The sequence below is a fragment of the Sphaerodactylus townsendi genome, linkage group LG09, assembly GCF_021028975.2.
Source record: "Sphaerodactylus townsendi isolate TG3544 linkage group LG09, MPM_Stown_v2.3, whole genome shotgun sequence".
Classification (NCBI taxonomy): domain Eukaryota; kingdom Metazoa; phylum Chordata; class Lepidosauria; order Squamata; family Sphaerodactylidae; genus Sphaerodactylus; species Sphaerodactylus townsendi.
This window is the reverse complement of record NC_059433.1, coordinates 50,486,009-50,513,190: the sequence shown is the minus strand read 5'-3', so window position 1 is coordinate 50,513,190 and position 27,182 is coordinate 50,486,009. Positions and strand designations below refer to the sequence as shown.

Below are 27,182 nucleotides of genomic sequence, written 5' to 3'. Positions count from 1 at the left end.
GAGTTTTCAGTGTTTTGCAATGGAAAACTGCTCCCCCCCACCCCCGAACCAAACTTCATCAAAATTGGGATTCTTCTAAGGAGAGTCACCTGCAACTGTGATGCAAAGTTGATGCCTCTATGCTGAAAAATAACTCCAGGGAGCCTCTGTCCACTTCCAATCCCCCCTCCCCCCCACACACATATTTTTCAGTCTCGGCTCCTTCTCATCCATTCTGGTTGGCAATTTAGAACATATTTAATAGTTGTCTAGCAGCAAGCCTTTGTTAATATTATGAACAGAGGGGAGGTAATATTTCCTTATAATCTGTCAAAGTACTAAAATAATGCTTTCCCCCGACCCTCCTTTATTTGCAAGAAAAGAAAATGTTAATCTGCCTTAGTGGTAACAAATGAGGAACAGAAGTTAGAACTTGATTTAGCTTCATTGCAAATAGCTTTAGGGGTGGGGGTTTGAAGATAACCTAGGTCAGAATATTCTGATTCCTTTCATATTTTGGCCCTGGAATTCCCATTATCATCTTGAAGCTGATGGCCAGTTTTGAGATTCCTTGTTTTATTTCCAGATGAGTTATGTTTGGCACAAATAGACATGCAGATTCTTTTATTATTGTAGCTGCTCAGTAATAGCAAGTCAAGTCATTTATTTTGTCATATTTTCTTTGGATCAGGGCCCAGGCTGAATCTCATCCAGGGCCCCATGGTGCCTCTCAGCAGACATGCTTATGCCTTTCACAGATTTCACACTCACAGACATCCATCTCTTAACAAGTGTTTGTTTTAAACATTTCATTCTTGAGTTGATTGGAAAGGGAAGAAATCCATTTACTGGCAAAATATTATCCAGCTTTGAAGAAAAAGGAAGATCAATATAATTTTGTGAATAAGGTATCCAAGTAGCTTGATATAATCTTTTGTAATCCAAACTCTTACCATCTTCAGAGTGGTGTTTTCTGTAGAAGAAAATATACTTCAGGAATCATGGGCATTAAACAAAAATTTCACTGATTTTCTCAAGAAATTATATGTTCAACAGTGGGAAACCACAAGTAGTTGTGGGAGGCCTCTCATACCTCACCCCCACTATTTCATATTTCCTTTTTCTTAAAGCTACCATAACCTCTCCCCTTTTCCTGTTTCATTTTCTCTTTCTAGGACCTGGAAATCTCCTGGAATCACAACAATTCTCCCAGCTACAGTTCTCCTAAGATTGCCAGCTCCAGGTTGGGAAATTTCTGGAGATTTGGGGATGGAGCCTTGGGAGGGTGAAGTTTGGGGAGGGAAGCAACCTGAATAGGGTAGAATGCCAGCCTCCACCCTCCAAAGTAGCCATTTTCCCCAGAGGAACTGATTAGATAGAGCCAAATGTCTCACGGGTGGTTCCCAAAAGAGTATGAAAGATACAAGAACTGATTTCTTTTTCTTTGCTTTGTAAATTCAAAGAATGAATGCAAGCCTCAGTATTACGAGTCTATTCTAAAAACAAAAGGCAGCGGTTACATCCATCAGTATTCAGGAACTTGCCTTCACTATATCTGAAACAAATCTGTTGCACCCTATACAGTATGCCAAAAAGATGGACAGTGAGGACAGAAAAATAAAAATGAAACCTAAATCCACTGAACAAACAGTAAACAGATTTTCCATCTATTTTGAAGCAGGTAAGAAGGAAGTGAGACTAAAAAGGCTGAGCCAATTCTCAGAAGACTATTGCAGAGCCATTAACAGCATAAGAGGCAGGAGAGAACTGAGTGAGGTGATGTTGTCTCCTCCTCCTCCTCCTATAGAGACAAAGGTCTTGCACAGGAAGAGATTTCAACATCAGTTTCTGGGCTAGAGCACTTGAATATTCCTGACATAACAAATTATGTTTAAAATGCAACTGATTTCTCCAAGAATTTGCCACAGTGTGTAACCTGCTAATGGAAGCCTGTATGGATCAGTGGATGGTACATCTAGAGAGAATTTGCAGTAGCAGCTTCTCCTGCAGAATAAAACCCTATTACCAAAGCCACTGCAAGCAGATATCCTAATGACATTTGCACAGTTGGGGATAAAGTCCAGTAATGAGGGAAAAGTCTTGTTGGACCTTGATGTTGAGAGGTCAGCTGCTCAAAGGTAAGGGTCAATAACTTGGGACCCTGGCCAATAAGCTAGTTGGCAGAAATGGGGTATCCAGGGGAGGTGTTTACCACAGAAACCAATTTTAAAAACTCAATTTATTGGATTGTCTGCATTCAGGCACCACAACTAACTAGGGTTTAAGCAACCATGGTTTATTGTGATGTCTGAATACAGTCACTGTCACAAGCAAACTACTTACATTTTGTAATTCCAGGTCTGTTCTAGCTTTCAGTTGCTTGCGATATTTCTTTCGAACACAGCTGACGGAAACAATGGTGACGATCAGCATAATGGCAAATACAGAAAGAGTTGAAGAAATTGCTATAACAGCCGTGTCCTTAGTTGATCCTTTTGTTTCACATTTTTCTCCCACAAACCACCAGTCAATACCTACAGGGCACCTGGAAAGCACAGCAAAGCAAGTAAGCAGCACAAATAAAAGGGTAAGTGGGTAAAATCTCTTTGTATGCCTTAATCATCTTCCTATTATATAAAAGACTAGCTGTGGTGGCGACAACTCACTTCCAGCCAATTGCCACGTATGACTCACTTCCAGCCAATTGCCATAAACACACACACCTTGAGGGAGGGGTTTACACAAAATGGATAAAAAACAACACAAACAAAACAGTGGTGATTACTCATTCTCTTGACACTACCATCTGCAACTGCCTGAGGAGGCAGCGGCACAGGTGTCTCATTGTCCCTGTGAGAGGGTTGCAACTGCTGCTGGTTGCAACTGCACCATTAAATGTTGAGTGCCAATACAGGCACCCAGGAATAGGAGGAAAAGGAGGAGGGAGCTGATGACATGAGGCCAAGGAGGGAGGAAAGGCAGAAGGGGTTGTTCCCACTTAGGCATCTGGGAAGAGGAGAATGAGGATGGAGCTGGTGACATTGGGCCAAGGGGGGAGGAAAGGCAGGAGGTGTTGGCCCCCTCAGTGGGTACTGTTAACCTACCAACAGTTTTCTAGAGTCAATTGTATTCTGTTCAGTTTACTACTATTATCATGTAATGCTCCTGCCTTAAACATATTGCACATAGTTAATACTGTCTTGAAGATGATATTCTAAGCACTGTATAAGTGGGAACCCTCAAGAACTTGCAGGAGGCATCTCATTTCCCTCTCCCTCACCATTGTCTTTTCCCCTTTCCTGAAAGCCCCATAGCCTCGCTCATTTTCCTTCCTCTTTCTCTGTGTATCTAGGGTTGCCAACCTTCAAGTGGGTCTGGAGATCTCCTGGAATCACAACAGATCTGTAACTACAGAGATCAGTTTCCCCTAGGATTGCCAGTTCCAGCTTGGGAAATACTTGGAGATTTGGGGGTGGAGGCTTGGGAGGGTGAGGTTTGGGGAGAGACCTCAGCAAGGTACAATACCACATCGTCCACCCTTCAAGGCAGCCATTTCTTCCAGGGGAACTGATGTCTGTCATCTGGAAAGCAGTTGTTATTCCAGGTGTTATCCAGCACTACTTGGAAATTAGCAACACTACAACCACTATTACATTAAGTAGCTATAAGTACTAAAATACCCTCAATACTCCACAATTTTAAGTGAGTTCAAATGTGTCTCAAATCTCTTATTATACCACAGTCCATTTATTCATGCACTCAGTATTAACACAGGGATAATCACCTGTTTGTATATATAACAACTGAACCATATTTTCATCACTATGTATAAACAAAAATTATATTCCAATTGAAAACATAAATAGGCTAATTGCTTCTACAAAATTGCATACTTGGAGACTGGCAATCCTTGTTCCCATGAAGGAATTAGCTGCTTTGGAGGATAGAGTCTTATGGAATTGTGCCTCCTGAGGCCCCCCTCCTCTTCAAACCACACCTTCGACCCCCCCAAAAAATTTTCAGGTATTTCGTAAGCTATCTCCTTCCCACTCAACAGACAACCTAACTATCTGCTCCTCTGTCTTCAGCTTTTCCTTACCATCCAACAGTGTCTACCTGGGCAAACTATGGCCCAATTGTGTGGGACTGCCTACTGGGCCAGGCTTACTTGAATGGTCAGGAACCCCCAAGGACTAGTGAGGTGACACCTTACTTTTCCTTCTATTCATCTCCCCATACTATTTCTTGTTTGCCTCTTCCTGGCAACCCCCATATCCTCTTCTTTTGTCTTGTCTTATCTTTGCCTTCTCAACCACTCATCAACTTGCCTTGTATCTGCCTTCCCATCTTTAGCTGTGTATATTATTTATCCGAAGTATCTGATTTCATTCTCCTCTTTAATTCCCAAAACAACCCTCTGTTAGGCTGAAAGGGTGTATGCCTAGCCCAAGATCACCCAGTGAGCTTCCTCAGCAAGATTGGAATTTGAACCTGAGTCTCCCAGTCCCAAATCTGAAGCACTAACTGCTACTCCACACAGACTTTCAAAGCGTGGTTGCTGTTGAACAGAAGAAAGCAGCCAGGCCTAGTTGAGTTATGCAAATTGGATGGTATCAAGTCATCCAGAGGTTGCTTCTGGGCCTAGATTTGCCAATCGTCAGGTTGGACCTGGAGATCTTCCAGAATTACAACTGAATTCCAGGTAATAATGATCTACCCCCTTGGACAAAATGACTGTGAGGCTGGACTCGTTGGCATTATATTTGTCTGAGGCCTCTCCCTCCCCAAATCCTGCCTTCTTTAGACCATCACAAAATCTCCAGAAATTTTCTAACCTGGAGCTGGCAAACCTAGCTAGCCCTGGCCTCAATGGGTCCTCCCTCAAAGGCAAAAATAGGCCTGGAAAGGACTGTGCCCCCTTTCCCTTGCTTTTACTAACAGAACCAAGCTATGGAACACTGTGGTTGCTTCCTTTTATCATGTTTGGGTTTTTTAACTCCTCCCATTGTATTATTTGGTTTTTGTTTCTTTTGGATTTCACATTAAACTGCAAACCTTGGGCCCTTTTAGATTTGTAGAGAGATCTGTCTTGTCTGGTCACAGTTCCAGGCACTGGATTTAAGTATCCAAAGATTTGACTCACTTGGCTATTAGAATATAAGATTCTATCATATTTTCAATTAATGTTAGTCTCCATGAATAATCATAGGGAAAATAAATTGGATCCCTACAATAGTCTTCTCCAGGGTCTTCAGCCCCTTCTATTCTTTTTTGCCAATCAAATGTGGCTGAAACAGTTAAACATAAGAATTGTTCACTTTATAAGAGCATTCTTTCCTTAATTATCACCCCAAACCTTTTCTGAAAAGCTGGGTTTTCCCCTCAAGTTCAAAGAAAGATGTGTCTTGTTTTTCAAGGCTACAGACCTGGATTTAAGTATTCATAGAGTCTTCCAGGTTGAGAATTAGATGATACATCGGGGAAAGCTCTAGTCAATGCACTGGTCTTGACCAAATGAAAACCTACTATGAAGGAGACTTTTGGAAATATCAGGCATCTGTATACTGAAGAACTGTGGATTATATGAGTGTCCTCCTTCAGAAATTGAGTTTGGACTGGATGGTACAATGGATTTCCTTCCAAACTTACAGTTCTATGAATTACCCATCCTCTGTCTCACTCACATGAGACTGTCCTATACCACTTATTTTTTAAACCGTAATAATGTCTACTCTTAATAGGCACAGACACTATAAGGCAGAGGTCTGCAACCTGTGGCTCTCCAGATGTTCATGGACTAAAAATCACATCAGCCCCTGCCAGGATGGCCAATTGGCCATCCTGGCAGGGGCTGATGAGAATTGTAGTCCATAACATCTGGAGTGCCAAAGGTTCGCCACCACTGCTTTACTGCCCCTCTCACCTTAGTGTCTCGGACTCAATTCCTTAAGGATTTTTTGCTACACACCTTCCTCAGTTCCACAGTTAACAAAAAAAGAAACTGACAAAGGTATGTTAGTACAGAATATCTGATTTACCAGCATGGTAAGCTTTTACACTGAGCCCTACCTGCATACTTCTACAAAAGGAACTCAATTAGTACAGCAAACTAATTACAAATACAGAATACTACAAGTCTGAAGCTTGGAATTTAGCATCAGCTTCAGGAAGGATTTCAATTCCAATTTTTCAATACAGTCTATACTTTATTAAAGTCAAAGACTGCAATATAACACAATACAAATTTTACAGTGCATAACTAATTTAAACCTTAAAATTTTAGAAAAGCAATTAAAATTCTATATAAACACTAAAAACATACTAGAGAGATTATAAAATTTTAAATGGTTCATTGTTGCTATCAAGGACTCTTATCTTACTCCGACCTTGAAGTACAAAGGCACAAAAATCAGCCATTAAACTATTAATAACTTTTCTAGATATACCTTCTCCTAACAACCAAGGAGTTTGGCTAATAATGGGGTGAACATCTTGTCCCTCAATCCACTGTAATAAGAACAAGGAAAAAAGATGTGTACAGTTGTTTCTTCCCTCTTCCATTGTACATGAGCATAGTTGCTTTGGGTATGGAATATTTTTTGTATCTGCCTTCAAGTACAGCCAAAGGCTCTGGTTCAAATTCATCTTGAGTCATTGGTAAAAAGGTAGAAGAAAAATCCTAGGCTCAATTTGTATAGAGCCTATCTCAAGTTGGATAAGAGCATTATACTCGCGTATAAGCCGAGTTTTTCAGATCTGTTTAAAGGCTGAGAAAAGCCCCCTCGGCTTATACGAAAGTCACCATTTTCTATCCATCATAAGGAGGCTGGGGGTGGGGCCGGGACAATCTCCCTGCTGCCTGGAAGCTGCTTGTTGCTGCCCTCCTTGGAGGGTAAAGGGGGAACCCCGAGGCACCCTGCCTGGCTGGCTGGGCTTCGTCAAACCCTGGGAGGCAGAGGGAGCTCCTTATTTGGGCAGTGACATCAGGGGGAATCACTGCCCAAATAAGGAGCTTCCTCTGCCTGCTGGCTGGGCTTGACAAAGGGTGCTCCTTATTTGGGCAGTGATTCCCCTGATGTCACTGCCCAAATGAGGAGCTCCCTCTACCTTCCGGCTTCCCACCCTCGGCTTATACCCAAGTCAATAAGTTTCCCCAGGTTTGGGCAGTAAAATTAGGTGCCTCGGCTTATACACGGGTCGGCTTATACACGAGTATATATGGTAGATATGCAAGAAGGGACCCGTAAGGTGGCGTGGAGAAATTTGGATTGTCCCTTCTCTAATAGAGCCAGGAAAGAGGATGAGGGACCTGAAAAGATACCATAAAGTATCTGAGCCAAGATTTTTGATTGGTATAGCTTTAGGTCTCTGGAACCTAGAAGCCTCTCTCAGAGCAATAAACTCCCTTAAAATAGAGTGCACTGACCTTTCGGTGAGTTCAGCCAGAAAGTTGCAGTGCGCTGAAATTGACCCTGAAGCTTGACGACTGCAGTTCCAATTTTAATAGTAATTAATAGTAAAGCAGGAGTATTTACGAACAAAAGATCAAATATTTTGTTTTATACTCATCAATTTATACAGATTTTTAAAAAGCTGCTTAATTACGTCATCCTAGGAGGAACTGCGCATAACGAAACTTGAGACTTTATAAATCAATTACCTGCAAGCTGGCTTTCCATCCACCACCAGGCAGATCCCATCGTTTTGACAACCAAAAGCTTCACAAAGACTAGCAGGGCTGGACATAATAGTTGATTGCGTTGTGGTTGAAGCACTGCTTACTCCTGCTGTAGGACGAGCCGTGGTTGAAGCACTGCTTACTGCTGCAGTCGGCCTAGCCGTGGTTGTAAAATTTGGCTCCGTAAATAATAAATGGGATATATCTAAGGAAAATAAATATAATTAATGACTGTACTATGTTTTTTGTGGTATTTATTCAGCCTACAAGCTTTGGGTCTGAATATTTAGCAAGTGTGCATTTAAACATATTGCTGTGAAAAGAACTTTTAAAAGAAAGTGCCATTGCAAAAACTTTTTTAAAATCAAAGAACTGAAATGATGAATTATGTATATAATGAACTATGTAATCAGATTTTTAAACATGTTAATTTGAACTGTCTTAAAAATAGAGAAATATCAGATGCATGATAGAATATATGAAAGAACTAACATAACAGACTCGATGCAGGAGCTTCATGCTAATAATTATCACGTATTTACATTTGTAGTACACTTTTCTTCCCTATTGGGAACCAAAGCGGCTTACAACATTCTCCCCCTTATTCCATTTTATCATCACAACAACCCTGTGAGGTTGATTAGGCTGAGAATGTGTGACTGGTCCAAGGTCTCCCAGTAAGTTTTCACGACATACTATGGATTAGAACCTGGAGTCCCAGATTTCAATTTGACAGTTTTACCATTACCTCTACACCAGGGGTAGGGAACCTGCGGCTCTCCAGATGTTCTGGAACTACAATTCCCATCAGCCCCTACCAGAAAGGGCCAATTGGCCATGCTGATAGAGGCTGATGGGAATTGTAGTTCCTGAACATCTGGAGAGCCGCAGGTTCCCTACCCCTGCTCTACACTAACTCTAATTATATTTAGCCCTTGTTCTTTCCTTAAGTTTCTGTTGCCAACAGCTGGAAACCAGACTACGTATTCTTCTACCCCCCTGCCATGTTTTCCTACCAAGAAACCAAAGAAATACAAGAAGAAATTCCATTCTGATTTGTTTGCTTTTCATTTCAACTGGGTAAAACCCAAACTAGCTTCTGTTCAACTGAACGGAAAGAGACAAAAGATTTGGTATGTGGTAGCTACAACAAAAACAAATGGAACTGGGTGGATTAAAAAAAATTAACACTCCACTTCTTTATCTAGATATCTTCAATGTATACTAACAAATCAGTACAATAATACACATTAACACAATCCTCTCATGTCTTCAGTCTGGGTCTCTTGGAAGTTGGAAGAACACTCTGTTTGGCAGGAGTAGGGAAAGCAAGGCCCCTTCCACACATGCAGAATAATGCACTTTCAATCCACTTTCACAATTGTTTGCAAGTGGATTTTGCTATTCCGCACAGCTGCAAAGTGCATTGAAAGTGGGTTGAAAGTGCATTATTCTGCATGTGCAGAAGGGCCCCAAGCTTCCTGCAGCTGCTCCAACAGCAGGACATCAAGCTAGTCTTTCCCTTGCTGTGGTGGTATTCCTGAGACAGGAGGTGCAACTGAACCACAGTGCAATTCAGCAGATTCAGCTTGCATTTGGGCTGAATGCAAGCTGCCTGAATGCAAGTCGATCCGAATATCAGCCGCCATGCATTGCCAAGTGCTGACTGTCCAACAGCAGTCAGTCAGCACAGTCCCATTCCCCCTCCCTCACATGCTGAGAAGGGTGTGGAGGGGGAGAATGGGACCAATCCCCCTGCACCCTTCTCAGCATTGCACTGCACTCAGCAACACTGAGAGGGGTGCGAGGGGGGAAATGGAAACGATCCCCCCACACCCTTCAGCAATGCTGAGAAGGGTGTAAGGGAATCGGTTCCATTCCCCCCCCCCACACACACACACATGCACACCCTTCTCAACACTGCGGGTGGCGGTGGTGGAAATGGAACTGAGCCTGCCGCATCCTTCTCAGCATTGCTGAGTGCTGCACTTCCTTCCCCCCCCCCCCATACCCTTCTCAGTGGGGGGTTGTGGTGGTGGATTCTTTAGTTTGGTTTTTTCTTTGTCTAAACATTGTTTAAAGGGATTGCAAGTGGCTAGCCTTTAAACAATGTTTTAAAAAAGAAAACAAATGAAAGAACCCACCTCCCAGAAAATTCCCCCCAATACTTACGTTGGGGTGCCTGTCAGGGACACATTTTTAAGCTAAATGGCACCAAAAATTTCAGGGTATCTTCAGGAGATTTTCCTGATTATACCAACCAAGTTTGATGAAGCTTGACACAGTGGGTCCAATTTTATGGATCCTCAAATGGGTAGCCCCCATCTATTAGCTCTCATTGGAAACAATGGGGAATGGGGGCACCCCCTTTGGGAGTCCATAAAATTGGACCTCCTGAGTCAAACTTCACCAAACTTGGGTGGTATCATCAGGAGAGCCTATTGAAAATACTGGTGTGGCTAGCATAAAAATGTGCCCCCTACAGGCCAAGAACCTAAAAACCACCTAAAATACAAAAAAAATTAAAATGGATCCAAATTATTCGGGATATCCGAATATATTCAGGTATACCGAATATGGTATTCAGTTTATGGGGTTATACCAATAATTTTATACCTGAATAAAACCAAATCCAAATTTTACCCAATATTTTCGGTATTGTTCAGCTATTGCAATCTTCTACTAGCTCTTGGACCTCTCATTGATGGCAAAGGCATCCTAGATAGGACTCCACACATTTAAACGGTCACCTTAACTTTGAGTGTTGTCTTCTAAACTGACAGGAGGGGAACAGAATGCAGGAGTGAAGCAGGATATTGAGCTATTTGTTTTAGGTCCACTACCCTGACTATATTATAGGACATGAAAGACCCACATACCTTCTACTGTTGTTAGAATGAAAACACTGTCCTCCTTAATAAAGTCACGACTTTTAACTCTTTTGTGTGTTATAAAGGCTGATGTTCCAGATTTAGGACCTCTCATAAATTGAGTGCCATTAGTAAAATTAGCTGGTACTCCTACTTTATCTGGTCTGTCCCAAAAAAGATTTGAAGAGTCTGTAAAGGAAAAGGTAATAGTAAATACATTTTATAATTTCCCGGGTTCCTTTTTTCAGAAAAAAACTTTAAAGTGATATTGTCTGTCTCTTATCAAGATTTAAAAAGTAAAATGAATAAAAATATATTAAATTTTGACAAACAGGAATATAATCAAAGTTTTTCTCTAGTAACCTACTGAATATCACTCTGATTCCAGAATATTATAATACAAAAAGTGGGGCCCCCACAAAACTCATGGGGTGGAATCCCATCTCCCACCCCCATTACCATCTGGCACAATTCACCTTTTAGTTCAGCCGCAATGATAGGGATGTCTAGGAGCTGCTCCAAGCCTAAAGCAGCTACCAATGGCCACCATCACATCTAGAGTTGGACAAGCTCCTGGAATGCACTGCCACTGCAGCCAGGCCTGGAGCAGCTCCTGGGCTCCCCCATAGATGACCAGCCGCAGCTCCTAGGTTCCACCATTGCTGTAGCCACCACTGGGCTCCAGGGCTCTGCTATAGAAGTTAGCCACCATCAGGCCCCTTTTTAGCTGACCAGTGGTAAGTGCATTATCTGTGCATGCACAAACAACACTTTATTTAATTTGGAGGCAATTTAAACATACAAAATGGATCTTTTAATTGTTTAAATTTTTCTGCATACCTAGGGGGTTTCCAAGATTGGGGAAAAATCTGCTTTGGGTCAGTATGGCTTGAATCTGTTGATTTAGATATCTTCAGGTGGGGACCACTTGGGATATAGCAATATGTGGCCCAGTTGTGTTTTTCTCAACAGGTAATTGAACAATGGAAGTATTATTGAAGACCCCCAAACTATTGTAGGGATCCTGACCCTGAGTTTTCTGCAAGGATTTCTGCAGACTCCATTGCAGCACAGTAAGTCCCGTGTTGCAGAGGCAAACAAATCATGTTATAAGCCTCTAAACATTTGCTGACATAAGAACATAAAGAGAGTCATGCTGGAGCAGACTAAAAACCCATCAAGTCCTGCATTTGTTTGCACAGTGACCCCCCAGCTGCCTCTAGGAAGCTCCCAAGCAAGTCTAGTGCAAAAACATTCTTCCTTCCATGTTTCCCATTAACTGAAATAAAAAGAGGCATGCTATGACTTATAGGCATTTACTATGACTGGAAACCATTGATAGCCCTATCCTCCATTAATTTGTCCACCCCCACCCCCCTTTAAAGCCTTTTGAGTTAGGAGCCACAGCACATCCTGTGGCAGCACATTCCAAAATTTAACTATATTATGTGCAAAAAAGTACTTGTTTTTGTTTGTCTTGAATTTCCCATAGCTTCAGCTTTTACATTTGGGTTCTACCTAAAATAGGTTATTTGCTTCAAGCCCACATAATTTCAGTTAAGATCTGTATGTTTTGGGGAAGAGGAAAATGAGAGGAGAAAGAAATATTCGAAGCTGCTTGGCAACTGCATGTGCATCTTCCTGTCACAGAAACTCCCTTCCCTGATAACTCCCTTCCCTGATAACTACATTTCTGCTCTTCTGCCCTTTACATCTGGGTAACCCTCCTATGGAGGGGTCTAGCTGTTCCCCCTTTTTTGGGGAGGGTTTGAAAAATGGGTTTACTGGATGCCTTTTCTTGTATTAATCGCTGTTTTTAATGCAATTTTAGTAAGTCTTAATGATTATTTAAATGGATGGAGCCTATGCCATTTGTTGTTGTGTATGTGTATGGTTTGCTCCCCTATTTAATATTGTATTGATTTTATGTTGTACACCACCCGGAGCCCCTTGGGGATAGGGTGATATAGAAATCTAAATAATAAAGATAGATAGATAGATAGATAGATAGATAGATAGATAGATAGATAGATAGATAGATAGATAGATAGATAGATAGATAGATAGATAGATAGATAGATAGATAGATAGATAGATAGATAGATAGATAGATAGATAGATAGATAGATAGATAGATAGATAGATAGATAGATAGATAGATAGATAGATAGATAGATAGATAGATAGATAGATAGATAGATAGATAGATAAAGGGGTTTAAGGTGCTGGTTCTAGCAATCAGATGCTAGTAGTAACTGTGGTGAAAGTAAAATACTGATGAGGTCAACTAAGTCTCCTCATCACCCACTAGTAAGCCTTTACTACTTTGTATCTCAAGAAACAGATTCTGTGTGGCTGTATTCAAATTTGGTCAAGTTCTTGGGAGGCCTACATAGGAATACATCCACACAGAATCTTCAGTTCTCAATCAGTGCATTTTTACAGACATAGTATATCTGAAAACAAATAAGAGTGCTGGGTAAATTTACGAGACACATCTTGAGCTGGAAAAGTTAGGTTTCTTTAATTGATCCCCATGCATCATAAAAATCTATGGAGTGGAAAGAGTGGTCCTACTGACATCTGGCAGGTTGGCTGCATATGTTTCTGCATTCTCTTTACATGACATTTGGAAGTGAACTTTGACTGGCAATGCATTGGCATACATATGTCTGTCAGAAAAATAAAGAAATCTAGCTCCTTTGCAAGGATTGGAGGAAAGCAACATATTAATAACAAGAAAACTAGAATGCATGATTAAAAGACATAACCACAAGTTTATAGAGTATGTATTTTTAACATAAACAGATGCCATTCATCGGAACACTGTAGTCATAGAATCCATTAAAGGAAACATCCAACTTACCTTTTTTAGAGTATTTACTTTTTGTTACCTGGTTGAATAGCATCTCAAATGGAAAAAAAATCATCTCTGTAACTATACAAAGCCTAATCAATAGCCGTTGCCAAAAAGAAATGCCATATATTGTCGAAGGTTTTCACAGCCAGATTCAACTGGTTCTGGTGGGTTTTCTGGGCTGTGTGGCCATGGTCTGGTGGATCTTGTTCCTAACATTTCGCCTGCATCTGTGGCTGGCATCTTCAGAGGTATATCACAGAGAAAAGTCTGTTTCACTTTTCTGACTTTTCTCTGTGATACATCTCTGAAGAAGCCAGCCACAGATGCAGGCAAAATATTAGGAACAAGATCCACCAGACCACAGCCACACAGCCTGGAAAACCCACCAGAACCAAATGCCATATAATCTATGGAAAACTGATTACTCACCTAGTAATTGTTCAGGATCTGTTGTTACACTCCTTTGATTTGACATACGTTGACGAATGTCTGGATGTTGATCAAGGAGAACCATAGTAGCTTGCTGCCATGCACAAGGCCATGTTAAATTATTGTCATTTACACCAGAAACTGAATGTAAATATATACCTAAATTAAGCGAGCTAGAACTGTTCATATACAGTGCAATCTGAAATGCATAACCTTGCATAGAATAAAATGGTGGACTGTATATTGCTCCTGCTTCCCCTGCAGGGCTTGAATTAAGGAGCTGAGTGAAATTTCTTATGTGCCAAACATGGTGAGGGCACTGGGTTTCTGACAGATTGATATCATCAATGGAAAGACCTCCATTTGATGCGCTAGATCCTTTTATGCCTTCAAATACAACTCGGAATTTAGTTGTAACATTTAAAGGAACATGGTATAGCTGCCAGTAATCTTTTGGTGAACCTGAAAAAGAAGCACAAGATATGTCATTTTCAACTTATTTCAATGATACACCTAATTCTCAGCATGGCCCCATCTTGAGATTCTTAAATCCTCAGATGGGGGGCATGAACAGACAAGACAGATCTTGGGGGTTAAATCTCCCAAATAAAAGCAGTATGTAACTTTAATAAAGGAACAACATCAGTGGTTATTACTAGGCAATCACAGTAGTATTGCCAGCTTTTCAGCCTTAATTTCTATAAGTAAAAGGCAGCATTGGGGGCAGGACCTTTTTCAGGGCTCTTTTGGCCTTTAACAAAAAGCTCAAAAAGGCCAGGTCCCCCAACAATCACTAGCAATGTGATACTATACATACTGCATGATTTACTCAGTCCCATTCGCTTGATACTGTTTAACTGCAGCTACTACACAAAAGCCAGCATGGTACAGAGAGCAGAATTTCAGAATAGGATCTGAGAGATCCATGTTTGAATCATCACTCTGCTATAGAAGCCCATTAGATGCCCTTGGGCCAGTTATACATTCTCAGTTAAGCTTACCTTACAGCGTTTTTGTAAAGATAAAATTGAGGAGAATGTTGTAAAGTGTTTTGGTCTTCATTATTGTATTGCCAGACTGACTTATGGTGGGCCAAGGGACCCTGTTTTTAATAAAGTAGCATCTCTACCACCTCAGCCAACCCTTGGGGTGACTTGTAGCACAGTGCCAAAATGGGGGAGTCTATTTTAGGCATTGTCAGTGTACCTACAAGTCTGGACTAAAGCAACTTGCATAATGTTCTCTCACATCCTTTCTGACAGGATTAAGTCTACACAAAAGGCCTTACCCTGGAGAGAGATCCCATCTCCAGCCCTGGACCTGGTGTAGACAATAAATTTATTAATGTGCTTACCTGCCCAGTGTTGTACTAACTAATGTTTCTTTCTCTAATAACTTGAATGACCACCTTACTTTGCATTGTCATTGTTTTACAGTTGCAATTTCTAACTTCCTTCTTGGAAACACTCCCAAGCCTGGACATATGAGGTTGATGTCTCAACCCATTAGATGAACGACCTGGCCATTAAGGTTGATGTCTGTCTCTTGTCCTTCCCAGGAAGGGCAGGAAATCTTTTTGACTAGGGAGATTTAGGATCACTCTGTATAACCCTGAGGGTCTGTTTTCCCCCATAAGAAGTCCATTCTCCCAATAGTCAGTGTTTAGTGTCTCTGGACAACTCTCTGTCTGTGATACTGTTCCACAGTGCTGTTCCTTCCATAGCTAAATGTGGGTCGCTTAGTTCTGTTCATCAGACCATTCCACTCCAACTTCAGGTGACTAAAACTTTTTTTGGCCCTCCCCATTTATTCCTTATCTATTCCAGCCCTACCCTCTCACAACTTGTCTATATCCTAGGACTGCATGTGTGTTCTGCTGCTTTTATTGTGTGGTTCTGTACCCCCATTTCATCCCTTAATTTTTAAAAAATAACTTTTATCTATTATCCTGTGAGTTTCAATACAAAAGCTGGCTCTCATACGCAATTAAGATTCTGTGTTGCTCAACCTTTTGCAAAGTTTGATCCAGCTAATTTCCCCACACTAAAAGGGAGCGACTTCCCACCACTTCGAGTAACAATGGAAAAAGCTGGGTATAAATGAAGATAATAAATGATAAATATTGATGATGAGTTGCAGATAAAAAGTTGGTTAAGTGGGTGAGTGGGAAGGAGGGAAGGGAAAGAAGAAGATATGGGTGTTGCCAGGAACAGGGTGGGTGTGGGGAAACGGATACAGGGGAAGTCTGGTGTCCCCTGTAGGCTCTTGTGGGTTTTGTACTGTGCAAGTGGGCCTGGTCTGGCACTAAACAACTGGGCCACAGTTTTCCTGAACAGAGGGGGTCAGGGAAGGCAAGAATGGACAGCTGGAGACAGGGGAACAGATAAAGGTAGATTGGTTAGTAGGTGAGAAAGAAAGAAGGAAATACAAAAAGGGAAGAGTCTATGGGGGCTTTCAGGGAAGGGAAAGAAAAAATAGTGATGGGAACATGATGCCATGGGGGTCTTTCATTTGTGAATACTAACATTGTCAAAAGCAACTGGGATTTTCCACAATTCATGTCACTGTTCTTTTTCTTTGTTTTCCTTTTGTTTCTTTTTTAATTTATAGGACTGGAGAGGCAGAACCTCTCTCTTCATTGAACTTGAACCACTTTATAGCTCTTCTGAAAACTGCATGTAAATTAAATATATACAATTATTATGCCCTGTCTCTAAGCTGTGATTTGGTAGTGCTACCTTTTTCAAGCTACTCAGAACTTCTGCTGGGACAAAATACCAAAGCCTGCCTCTTAACTGTGCTGAGCCACTAGACACACATTATCTGCACTGCCTCCCTGTTCTCTTCCAAGCGGAACTGAAGAAGCTGGTTTTAACACATTAAGTTTTTAACACCTTTGGCTTTAGCATGCCTTTGAGATCACCATCCCCTCCATTATAACCTTGAATCAACACATTCATAAATGCATACCAATTTTATGTGGGAGGAAAAACGGAAAATTTAGCACTGAAATGCTGAATAAACATTTGTAATGTGTATGGCAATGTTTGTTAAATAAATAGATAAATATTTGACTAAGATCTACTTTTTAGTGGCATGCTTCTGGCTTCAACTTCAGAGAGCAGGTTGATGCTCACATTGCTAAATTCTTCTGCACCTAGAAAAACAGATTTCAGGGAGAACGGTTCTAGCCTAACCTTCGTGCCTAACATGATTGTTTTCTATGTAACAGAATTATTTTCTAATCAATGCAATCATTTGAGCCCGTACCCACACTGTATAATTATTATATAGTTCAAACATTCATCTTGGTCCATTGATAAAATGAATATTGTTGGCTTGCGCAACATCTTTTTGCCTGGGGGCATGCATAGAGCCCTCAACGTCCTCTTAGTTTTAATATCTGAAACCATCTCTCCTGTCCTGTTTACATTTTAAAGAAGCAAATAGAGCAGGGAAGCCCCTTTTAAGCAGCAAAACTAGTGGCTGAAGAATTAAAATCTCTCCTTCTCTAATGATCAACTGGCATGATTGCTGCCCCATCTGTTTGAGCTGTACTGAACATAACATATTTTTCATACCTTGGATCGTTTCCACAAGTCTTAAAGTACCATTGAGGTTTGTGTCACTGTACTCTTTAACTAAGATGTTCAGCTGATCACTTTCACTCCCACTATTGTAATAATAGAACTGCAGGCACTGGAATCCTCTCTTGGGATACAGAATTCGACTCTCTAAAATGGCTCGGTCCTGTGTGATTCCAGCACTAGTGTTAAAATGCACAAAGTAACCAGTTTCTGTTGAAAGCATAGAAAAGGGGGAATAAACACAGAATTAGAAAGTAGTAACAGAAAAAAATCACAAACAACATTCATTTCTTGAATGAAAAGATGTTCAGTCTCAGGGCATAGATTACTGAGACTATTTGGCTCACATTATCCTTGTTGTTCCTATCGCAAAGCATTTTTCATAATTACGAGTCATAAGCTTGGGGGAGCAGCCCTGCAAAAGGACACCACTCCCTTCCCACCTTGACCTTCCTGCCCCACCCCCAAAGGAAGGAAAGAGACCCTGTCCAGTTAGTCCCAAGCAGGAGATGCCTAGTCAAGCTGGATAGCCACATGAGATCAGGACAGGTGGGCAAGTCCCATCCCTTACCATGGCTGGGTGGGGGAGTTCCCTGTAGGTCAGGATGGTCCCAGATGGAGGGTGTATTGTTTTAATGGTGAATCCACCCCTGAGCTTCTTGTTAGTGTTTGGGATTTTAAAATACAGTTTTAGATTCATTGGGATTAGATTGCACCAGTTAGAGGTTAATTCATCATCACATATCTATTTTACAAAACTGAAAACAAAATAAGATTCTAGTACTGATAGATATTTGTGCATCTTGTAAATTGAATCAAGGTAATTGAATCTGGCTAAACTTTTAAGAATTCATGTTAACATCCAAAAGGTTTTGTGTCTTCATCATTTTAAACTTCTAAAGGCTTTTAAAAAACTTAAGTATTTCATGGGCATAGTTTAAAACATGATAATTTATCAGCAAGTCAATTTAATCACTAATGTATTCATTTCTTTAAGAGATAAAAAATATTGCTGCACATTACCCTGACAGGTTCCAACATAGGTATGATCGGTTTTTGGTTCTCCAGAAATTTCAGTTAGGCGCTGCCAGTCAGCATTATTGTCTGAACTTTGAATCATGCCACACATGTTTTCAAATTCAAAATTGCATGTTTCCATAAAACTTAAGGAGGTGGCTACAATATTAAACAAACAAAATATTTATATATGGTTAATTCAATGTTTGCATAAACTCGCACAGCTAAATCAAAATGTAATTGTACTCAAAGTAATAGTTTTTAGAGTTGATACCAACTTAGCCATCATCAATGAATACTGTCAGCAGAATTCATAAATCAGATTGTGTATGTTGGCTTCTGCTTAAAATCAACAAAATTCAAGCATTCTAACTTGTTTTATGGATTGAGATATACAGATTATCTATTTTGGTAGAATCAAAAGTAACAATCAAGATTACAAAATAATCATGTGGCTTTTTCACATTCTCATCTTTCTCACTTGAAAGTTCTTGTTTCTTTGGGGAATGTGTTCCTGTTTCTAGTGCGCTTTGCTTCCTCTAGTGGCCAATTTGATATCATACTGGTTTACATCCAGCAGATTTAAACTGAAGGTTTTTATTCCAGATGTAAGCGAATGTATTATCAAATCAACCACTAGAGGGAGCAAAACATAGGTAGAATAAATCTCCACCTCCCACCCCCGGAAATAAACAAGAACTTACCTGAGGAAAAATGAGAATGTGGAAAAGTTCATACATAAGCACTCATTCTGGTCACCTGTTGACCAGTTGCAGGCATACACCTAAACTGGAGTTAATTTCTACCCACTAACCAGAAACCTTAACTAGGGTTTTATATTTCAGAGCAGGGGTGGAGTGAGGGGGAACTGCACCCAGGGCACACGTGAGCCCTGTGCCCCTGCTGCGGTGCCGCCCGCCCCACCCCGGAATGCCCCCGAAACGCCACACCCCGGCCACTCTGTACACCTGGGGCATCATGCACCCCCCCAGTCCTGTTGGCACTACGCCACTGTTCCAGAGGGTTTTATATTCCAGTTAGTAGAGAGAAACTGACTGGTTAACCTGTGCTTCTGCATTCATATGTTATGGGCAGCCAGAGTAGAAACATGGTATGTAAAACAAAGGAGAAAGCTACGCTCACAAAAGTGAGCTCAGTCATTTATGCACAGGTGACAACAAATAAAACTCATTCATAATTGGATTTCTTTAAAATTATCAGACGCATGCCAAAGAAAACAGATATTCTTAATCAGCCATGGACACCAGAGGTGAGTTTATATGCATCCCAAGCAAACTGGCCATGTAGCAACTTAAAAGTCATGCTGTGAAGCTTAAAATTTTTATAACACTCCTCAGGCAAAGTCAAACACTATTATTGTACCAGCATATGAAGACTGGTAGGAAAATCAAAACCAAAAGTGAAGAAAATAAGCCATGGAAAAACAGTGAGAGGCAACCTCAAACACTTACTACAGTTATACAGTCGACTCAGTTTCTGGATATCATATTCACTGAAATCCATTCGTTGTCCAATCACATCAATGAAGGCTGGTATGTTGGTTACTATTGTTGGTTCTGTGCCATTCATGAATGCAGTTTTACTGTAGTGCATTACAGAGGTGTAGTCATATGGGACGTTAAGAAAGTCTGATCTTTTATCACTATATTTATTGAAGTTTCCTTCTTTACCTAACCAAGAGAGAGAGAGAAAAATATTCCATACTATGGTGACAACAGTTGTTTAAAATGAACACACTCCTGTCAAAACTAAACAATTTTGAGAATCTTTCATTTCAACAACAGAACTAAGTATATTTCTAAATGACTTGCACAAAAGTTTGGCTAGATTCCAATTCCAAAAAGATTTCAGGGATGAATATGATGTTTCCTGATCCCCAGATTGTTTTAAAATAACTGACTGATGATGATTTTGATTAAATCTATTATTTTGTTTTATATTGAGAGTGAGGACAATCCAGCCAGCATGAGTCATATTGTTTTGTTATTTTCAAAGGTAACTTTAGCATTTGTTTGACACACCTATTTAAGTCAAGAGGACTTAATATTTTAATGCTGACAAGATCAGACTCCATTTTACTGAAATAAATATGCATTTTTAAAACTATATTGCAGAATTTTTTTTCATCTCCATGGCAAATTTCACCAATTTTAAGGAGACTTTTCACAGAATAAACCCTTTTTAATAGTGAAAAGTTAGATGTGTCCTTTGAACACAAAGAAACAAAAATTAGTCTCAGCTAAGGCCTATTGAAATCAGTAGGATTTAAATGAGTCCCATTCAGTTGTTTTAATAAGGTTTTGTTGTGGCCAGTTTTCATTTGTCATTCATAAATTTGTAGATATTAACAAACTATAATGTTTTAAATTAGATTTTACTTGAAAAAGAAACTTTGAAGATGAGTGTTAAAAAAGAGTAGATGAAGGCAAGTGAGTTACCAGACTGAATTCTGTCTCTCATTATTGTGACATAATCATCCCTGTCAGAACGCGACTGCTCATGCCAGAATCCCAGTGCATGAAGGAACTCATGCTCAATAGTCCCAATCCTGTCACAGTTGGCTCCTATGGAGAGTTCTTGCCTTCCAATTTGGCGGTTTCCAACGGAGGACCAACAGCTAGTAAGAAATGTAAAACAGATCCAAAAATGTGATATGCATATTGTGATATGTACATTATCTTCGAAAGCAGTCTTCCCAGAAGAAACAATTTTCACAATATCCTGATACAAGAAGGCAGGCCTTGCTATGTCAGTTATTGTGAATGCAGCTAAAGTAGACATGCATCTGCATTTGGACTGGAGATGTCAAATGCATGATCTAAGATGCAGATGATGGCATGAAGTTCTATTTGATTTGCAGTCACTGCCTTAAGCAAGTCAGTATATAACCCATTAGAAAAGCTCTTGTGGATTTCTACATGATTACATCAGGTACCTTGAAATTTCATTTGTTCAGTTATGACAGAATGCCTACGATGTAGCAAAGGACATTCAGAGTGATAACATGGAAAGGTCTTGAGATCAATGCAATCTCCTTGGGCTTTTTCAGATTTGACTGATACAAACAACTGGCCACAAATATGTTGTGAGTGGAAAACTGTTCACATGCTTCTCCAGTTTTGTTATGTGATTTTTAAAAACTGTACACAGAAACAAATGTTTGATTACAGAAAATGTCTAATCTTATCAGTTGGTCTCCATATATAACCATCAGTAGGGGCACTGTTGTCAGTTAGTAGGGGCACTCACTGAGAAACACTGGTTTACGGCTTGCTAACAATTCTCTTCTTGCCCAAAGCTGAGTTCCAAGTAGGGTTGATGATTTGGTAAATCCAAATCAAAGATAAACCAGGGGGAAAAAAGCCATATCAGCTTTTTGGGGTTTTCATTTACTGATTAAAACACCCAGGTGTATTCGGAAAAGCCAAATACATCTGGAGCCAAAAAAGCAGAATAATATTCAGCTTTTTAAATCCGCCGCTGTCATTTCCCAAGCCCATTCAGGAGAGGGGGCAAGGGAGAGAGAGAGACTGCCATGCTGCTCTCAGCAGACTCAGTGCAGTAAGGAGCTCTCTCGCCCGGCAATGCTTTCCAAGCCCTCTGGGGCTTAGAAATCATTTGCAGGGAAGGGAGAAAGAGAACTCCATTCTGTGCTGGCCAGGCTTTGCACAGCATGGGGTTCTCTCCCCTGCTGATGCTTTTCAAGCCCTCTGGGGCTTGGGAAATGCAGGTAGGGACAATTCTGTCCTGCCCTGCATTTCTCAAGTCCCTAATTGCAAGAGAAGAAACAAACAATATTTTGCAAAATACTTCCAGAAGAATTCAGCTGCTCCCACTTATTTAAGATTCACCACTGAAATTAGGAATTTTTCTCTGACATGCAGCCTAATTATAAAATTTGTTATGTTAGTAAATAAATGTAAAAAGGGGATGTACAAAACATTGTATCAGCACAACTCCAGGCAGCCTCATACAAAGGGCCCTAGCAGTTGAGGATGGCACTGCTGCTCTGCGGCCACGCCACTCCTGAGGAGGTGCCACCTGTGCTGGTTTCTGCTTGGACGCCAGTGTAACTCCACAGCAGCAGCTACTTCTGAGTTCTGCCACCACGGAGCTGTGGGGTGACTGGATGTGTGTGCTCTTTCTGCCGGTGGAGGTACTCCTTGCCCCAGCAAAGGGGACAAAAGTGTCGGTGCAAGGATGCTTTGCTGTCAGGAGCTGTCTCCTCTCTTTGGATGAGGCCAAAATAATATTATCTTTCACAGCCGCATTCAGGCCAAGAGACTAAAACAGGGGGAGGAGGAACATAGATCTCCTTTAAGGGCTTGCAGTTGGTGGAAAACCTTTCTGCATGAGAGGAGTTGTTTTTTTAAAAAAAGACAATTGTGTATAGAATCTAGAAGTTTAAAAAATGGTGGAGGGAGAATTCAGTACAAATTCATGATGGGCCCAGAAAATAACTGTTGGCAACTCAGGATGGCATTGCAAGCAAAACACCAACTTAAACAGAAATAGAATTAAAAAGTATTGTCACACATTAGGGTAGCTGAATTCTGAACAACCCATGGCTTGAATCTAGGGTTGTCAAATTCAGGTTGAGAAATACTGAAGATTTTAGGGGTGGAGCCTGAAGAGGATGGGGTTTGTTGTGGGGAGGAGCTTCAATGGGGAATAATAAAGTCCACCTTCCAAAATGGCCATTTTCCCTGGGTGCTTACCTCTGTCTCCTGGACATCAGTTGTAATAGCAGGAGATCTTCAGCTACTACCTGGAAGTTGGCAACCTTACTTTGATCCAACACATGGAAGGGTTTCGTTCCACAGAAATGGTCCACTGGACACTGGTCCCCAGTGTCTCTTTTAGATGTCGTATGTACAGGTCACTCGTTTCCCCTGATCTGCAAAGGCCTGACTAGCCTGATCTCATCAGATCTCAAGAGGTAAGCAGTGCCAGCCCTTGTTAGTATTTGAATGGCTGACCTTGGGCCAGTCAGTTCTCTCAGAGCTCTCTCAGCCCATATGGAGGCAGGCAATGGCAAACCACCTTTGAACATCTCTTGCCTTGAAAACCCTACAGGGTTGCAATAAGTGAGCTGTAACTTGATGGCACCAAAAAAAAGTTTATAGTTTAACATACTGAGCTTGCACAAATCATAATTTACAATGCTATCCTTAACAGCCTTCCAAGTCAACTGAAGCCAATGGACTTACAGTTGTGTAAGTCTGTTAAACTTATAATTCTGTAAGTCTGCTAATGTGCCTCTCTGAACTGTAGAATCCTGACTAGATCCTTTACTTAGATCCCATAGGCTGGGAAATTATGCTGCTGATGGAGAATATGTGTAGGTTTTGCTTTGGATACAGTGTCCCAATATATAAACTGGCTCCAATGTGGACTTCAGCAAAACATAATAAATTGTGATTTTTCTTACCCGCTTCCTTTGAACACAGAAAGATAATTTGGCTCTCCTTCCCAGGGTTTGAAATCAATACAGGTTTTTAGGCGGTACTGTTCAAATGCTTTGAGGATAAGTCCTTTGGCATTCATTTCTGGAATACAAATTAAAAGTCCGTTATTGCTACTAAAAATATTTCTATTAGTTCAGGTAACATTTCCATCATAAACCAAGAACACTGCTGGTAACACTGAGTATAAATCTAATATATTAATAGAATATCTATTGTTGTAAAATTATATTAGTCTATTGAATATGCTAGGTGCTCTAAATGAAACTGATAACTACACCATGCTTAATTTAACCATTAGTCATTTTCTTGATTTGCATGTTTATTTATTTACTTCATTTTTAGGATGCCTTTCTCACAGAGGCTCATGGTGGATAAGTATTGTAAGTATTCAAGCTAAATAATTAATTCTATTTAAATAAAACATTTTCCCCTTTTACTGTATGTCTACATTTTTGTCAGTTGTGTACTACACAATTTTTTTCATCAATAATTACAATCTAAATAGTTTCAATGACCATTGTCCTCAGATTTATTCCACCCTGGCAAATAATTTCAGAAATTAACATTTTAAGTGTTCCTGTTGAAGATAAGAAGTATAAATAAATACACGATCATACCCAGGGTGTCCTCCAAGACATATGGAATGGTGTGGGGCCATCGATATTGATCACCAATAATGGAGTTTCGCATCTAGGAAGGAAAATAAGTACAAAGAATTCAGGGTAGCAAAACACAAATGATACTGCCAGAGTACTCTGCCTTTGCCTATAAGAGTCTATATTATGGAACATATCTGTTTCTCATTGTTTACGGCATGCTGTAATGTGGCGAACTAGGGATAATGTACTTGTTAATGCTTAAGAGTAGTGCTGGACTGTGTAATGTCATGTATTCTGATACAGAATTAGAGATTGTAAAACAGCACCTATTTTTATAAATACAGAATAGCTTTCTGGCCTTTCTTCCTATGAAGAAGGGCTTGTAAATGCATAGCATGTGCCTTGTCATGACATTTCATTTATGGTGGTCCACTGGTCCAGATCAGTTTAAGGCTCAACATTATAAATCCATCTACATACGGCATGGAAGAACATTGATGTATTTAGTGTGAGTAGTAGTTTCAATAGTAATTAATACCTGATTTCACCCAAGCAGATATCAAGCTGATAACTTTCTACTGAGATCCAATAAAAATATAACATGTCATAGGCTTAAAATCAATTTATTTACATTATTTATATCAGGAATTACCATCCAATGCCATTTTAAAAACAGTAGCCTAGCTGCAGCCAGTGAAGCTATTAGTAATGACTCAAGGTATAGAGGGAAAACATGCAAACTAAACAATTTGCAAGAAATAGTGTAAGCTTAAAAAGGGTTTTGTCTGCATATGATTAGTATATATTTTGTGCCAATAAACAAACTAAAGAGTAACTTAGTGGCTGATTCTATTCTGTTTACAGCTAACAAATGCAGTTTAGCTAACAAATGCAGTTCATAGCTCTGTATGATGGCACAATTCTTGAATCCTTAGAAAATCTGTAAATCGAGAAGTTTCTGGCCCAAACTTCCAGAAACAGAAATGTGAGCAAACCATTCTAATGCTGTATTGAAAAGTAGGGCTTAGAGGCAAGAGCTTCTTCATCATTAAACCCTTAAGAAGACACATGTCAGAAAAATCAGATAACCTTTTTAGCAGATCCTTTCATTTCCAGATTGGCCATTTACACTGATACTTGCCACAGGAACTCACCCCATCAAGTTTGATATCACCCTCGAACAGGTCCAGTCCTAAAGCTGAAAAAAGAAAACCGGGTACAGATTAGTGCATGCTCATTATCTCCCGTTGTTGTGAAAGGCAAAAATATGAAAAATAAAAGTTCAGACTTAAAAACCTTCATTGATATCAATGATATCTTGATCCAATTCATTGTCTTCACTTATTTCTGAAAAAAAATGGCACAGAAGCAATATATTCAGCATTAGCACTGTATACAATCCTATGTTTTATTTGGTTGTAGATTGATTTATTTTGGAAAAAATGATACAACTATATTTAATAATCATACTACACATTTATGAATCATAACAATCCTGCAGGAATCCTGCACTCTGTGACAGATTTCCAAATAAACGTTTTAGGTTTGGAGTGTCAATGTGATAGTAATGATCAATCTACATTTTGTCCTTATTGTGTTTACAAACTGGTCTTGTTGAAACTGTTTTAAACAATTAACTGAGTACTAAAAATAACTTACCCAGTGGTTCATGAACAGGCTGGAATAAAAGAAAAAATATTTAGTAAGTTGCATAATGCACTTTTAGTAATTTGCAGTTTAGATTTTTTAAAAAAATGATTATTTCATAGGATTTTTCTCTGATTTTTAGCTGATAGTTTTATTTCTGGTGATCTTCTTCATCCATATTCTGTTTATAATGGAAGGGAGTAGACAGGATGTTTTCCATTACTCAGAAGTAACTTTTAATTTTTTTAAAAAAGGGTTAGCAACCCTTGTCTTAATATCTAAGGGTAAAAAGAATATTTTCTTTTTTGTCTTACCACACCGCATGTACTTTGTAGAAGAGTCCAGCTTAGGATCACGCAAATCAGCCACAAATCCATTTTACTTTGCAATCTTTGTATGGACTAAGGCCTATGCATAGACTATGGACTCTTGATGTCATTTCATATATTTAAAATGCACTCGTAAACTAGAACCTTTGCTCTTGTATTGCAGGCATGATACATTTTGATCATGATAGATCAGCTATTATGACCCATTTATTATGGTAATACCCACACGGATTAGCCCAACCTGTTTACATCTCAGAAGCTAAGAAAAGTTGATCTCGGTTAGTATTTGGAAAGGAGACCACCAAAAACAACAACAGTGTTGCTATGCAGAGGCAGGCAATGGAAAAAGCTTCTGTTAATCTTCTGCCTTGAAAACCTATAGGGCAATATAACTTGGCTGCAACTTGATGGCACTTTCCACCATCAGCATGGCAATAGGCAATAAAAATGAAAAAAGACAAGTATTCTTCTACTAGTGTTAAAAAAACAACACAACCCTGGAAAGCAATCTCAGTGGCCTGCTCCCATGAAGTAGGAAGATAGGAAGAACCAGCCCACCTGCTCAGACAGCCACACAAGGCTCAACAGAGCATGACCTTCTTGATGAGAAGGCCTCACAACAGCACAGGTGGATTGGACATTATGATCACTAAAAAACCCAGTGAGCTTCTTACTGCAGAATGTCTCTTCATACTCAT

The 27,182-nt window shown here is 40.0% G+C and overlaps 1 protein-coding gene across 1 annotated transcript; it reads right to left on the bottom strand.

Annotated features, from left to right (window-relative positions):
• Nucleotides 1–884: 884 nt before the first annotated feature.
• MEP1B (meprin A subunit beta) lies at nucleotides 885–27,182 on the bottom strand. The gene is made up of 15 exons (XM_048508543.1): nucleotides 27,159–27,182; nucleotides 26,168–26,186; nucleotides 25,805–25,855; nucleotides 25,663–25,706; nucleotides 24,527–24,599; nucleotides 23,873–23,990; nucleotides 20,880–21,058; nucleotides 19,893–20,111; nucleotides 18,427–18,579; nucleotides 17,398–17,613; nucleotides 13,817–14,278; nucleotides 10,537–10,716; nucleotides 7,640–7,862; nucleotides 2,323–2,524; nucleotides 885–952 (listed from the first exon to the last, which is right to left on the bottom strand). Exons 1-15 carry the CDS (start codon nucleotides 27,180–27,182, stop codon nucleotides 938–940), a joined length of 2,178 nt encoding a protein of 725 aa, XP_048364500.1. The 3' UTR covers nucleotides 885–937.

Excerpts from the sequence above, each read along its gene's own strand:
- MEP1B (XM_048508543.1), bottom strand. The coding sequence starts at position 27,182 with ATGAGTATGAAGAGACATTCTGCA. Across the intron at positions 24,600-25,662 it reads GTGATATCAAACTTGATGGG|ATGCGAAACTCCATTATTGG; the intron begins GTGAGTTCCTGT and ends TTTCCTTCCTAG. Across the intron at positions 20,112-20,879 it reads GAGAGACAGAATTCAGTCTG|GTAAAGAAGGAAACTTCAAT; the intron begins GTAACTCACTTG and ends TCTCTTGGTTAG.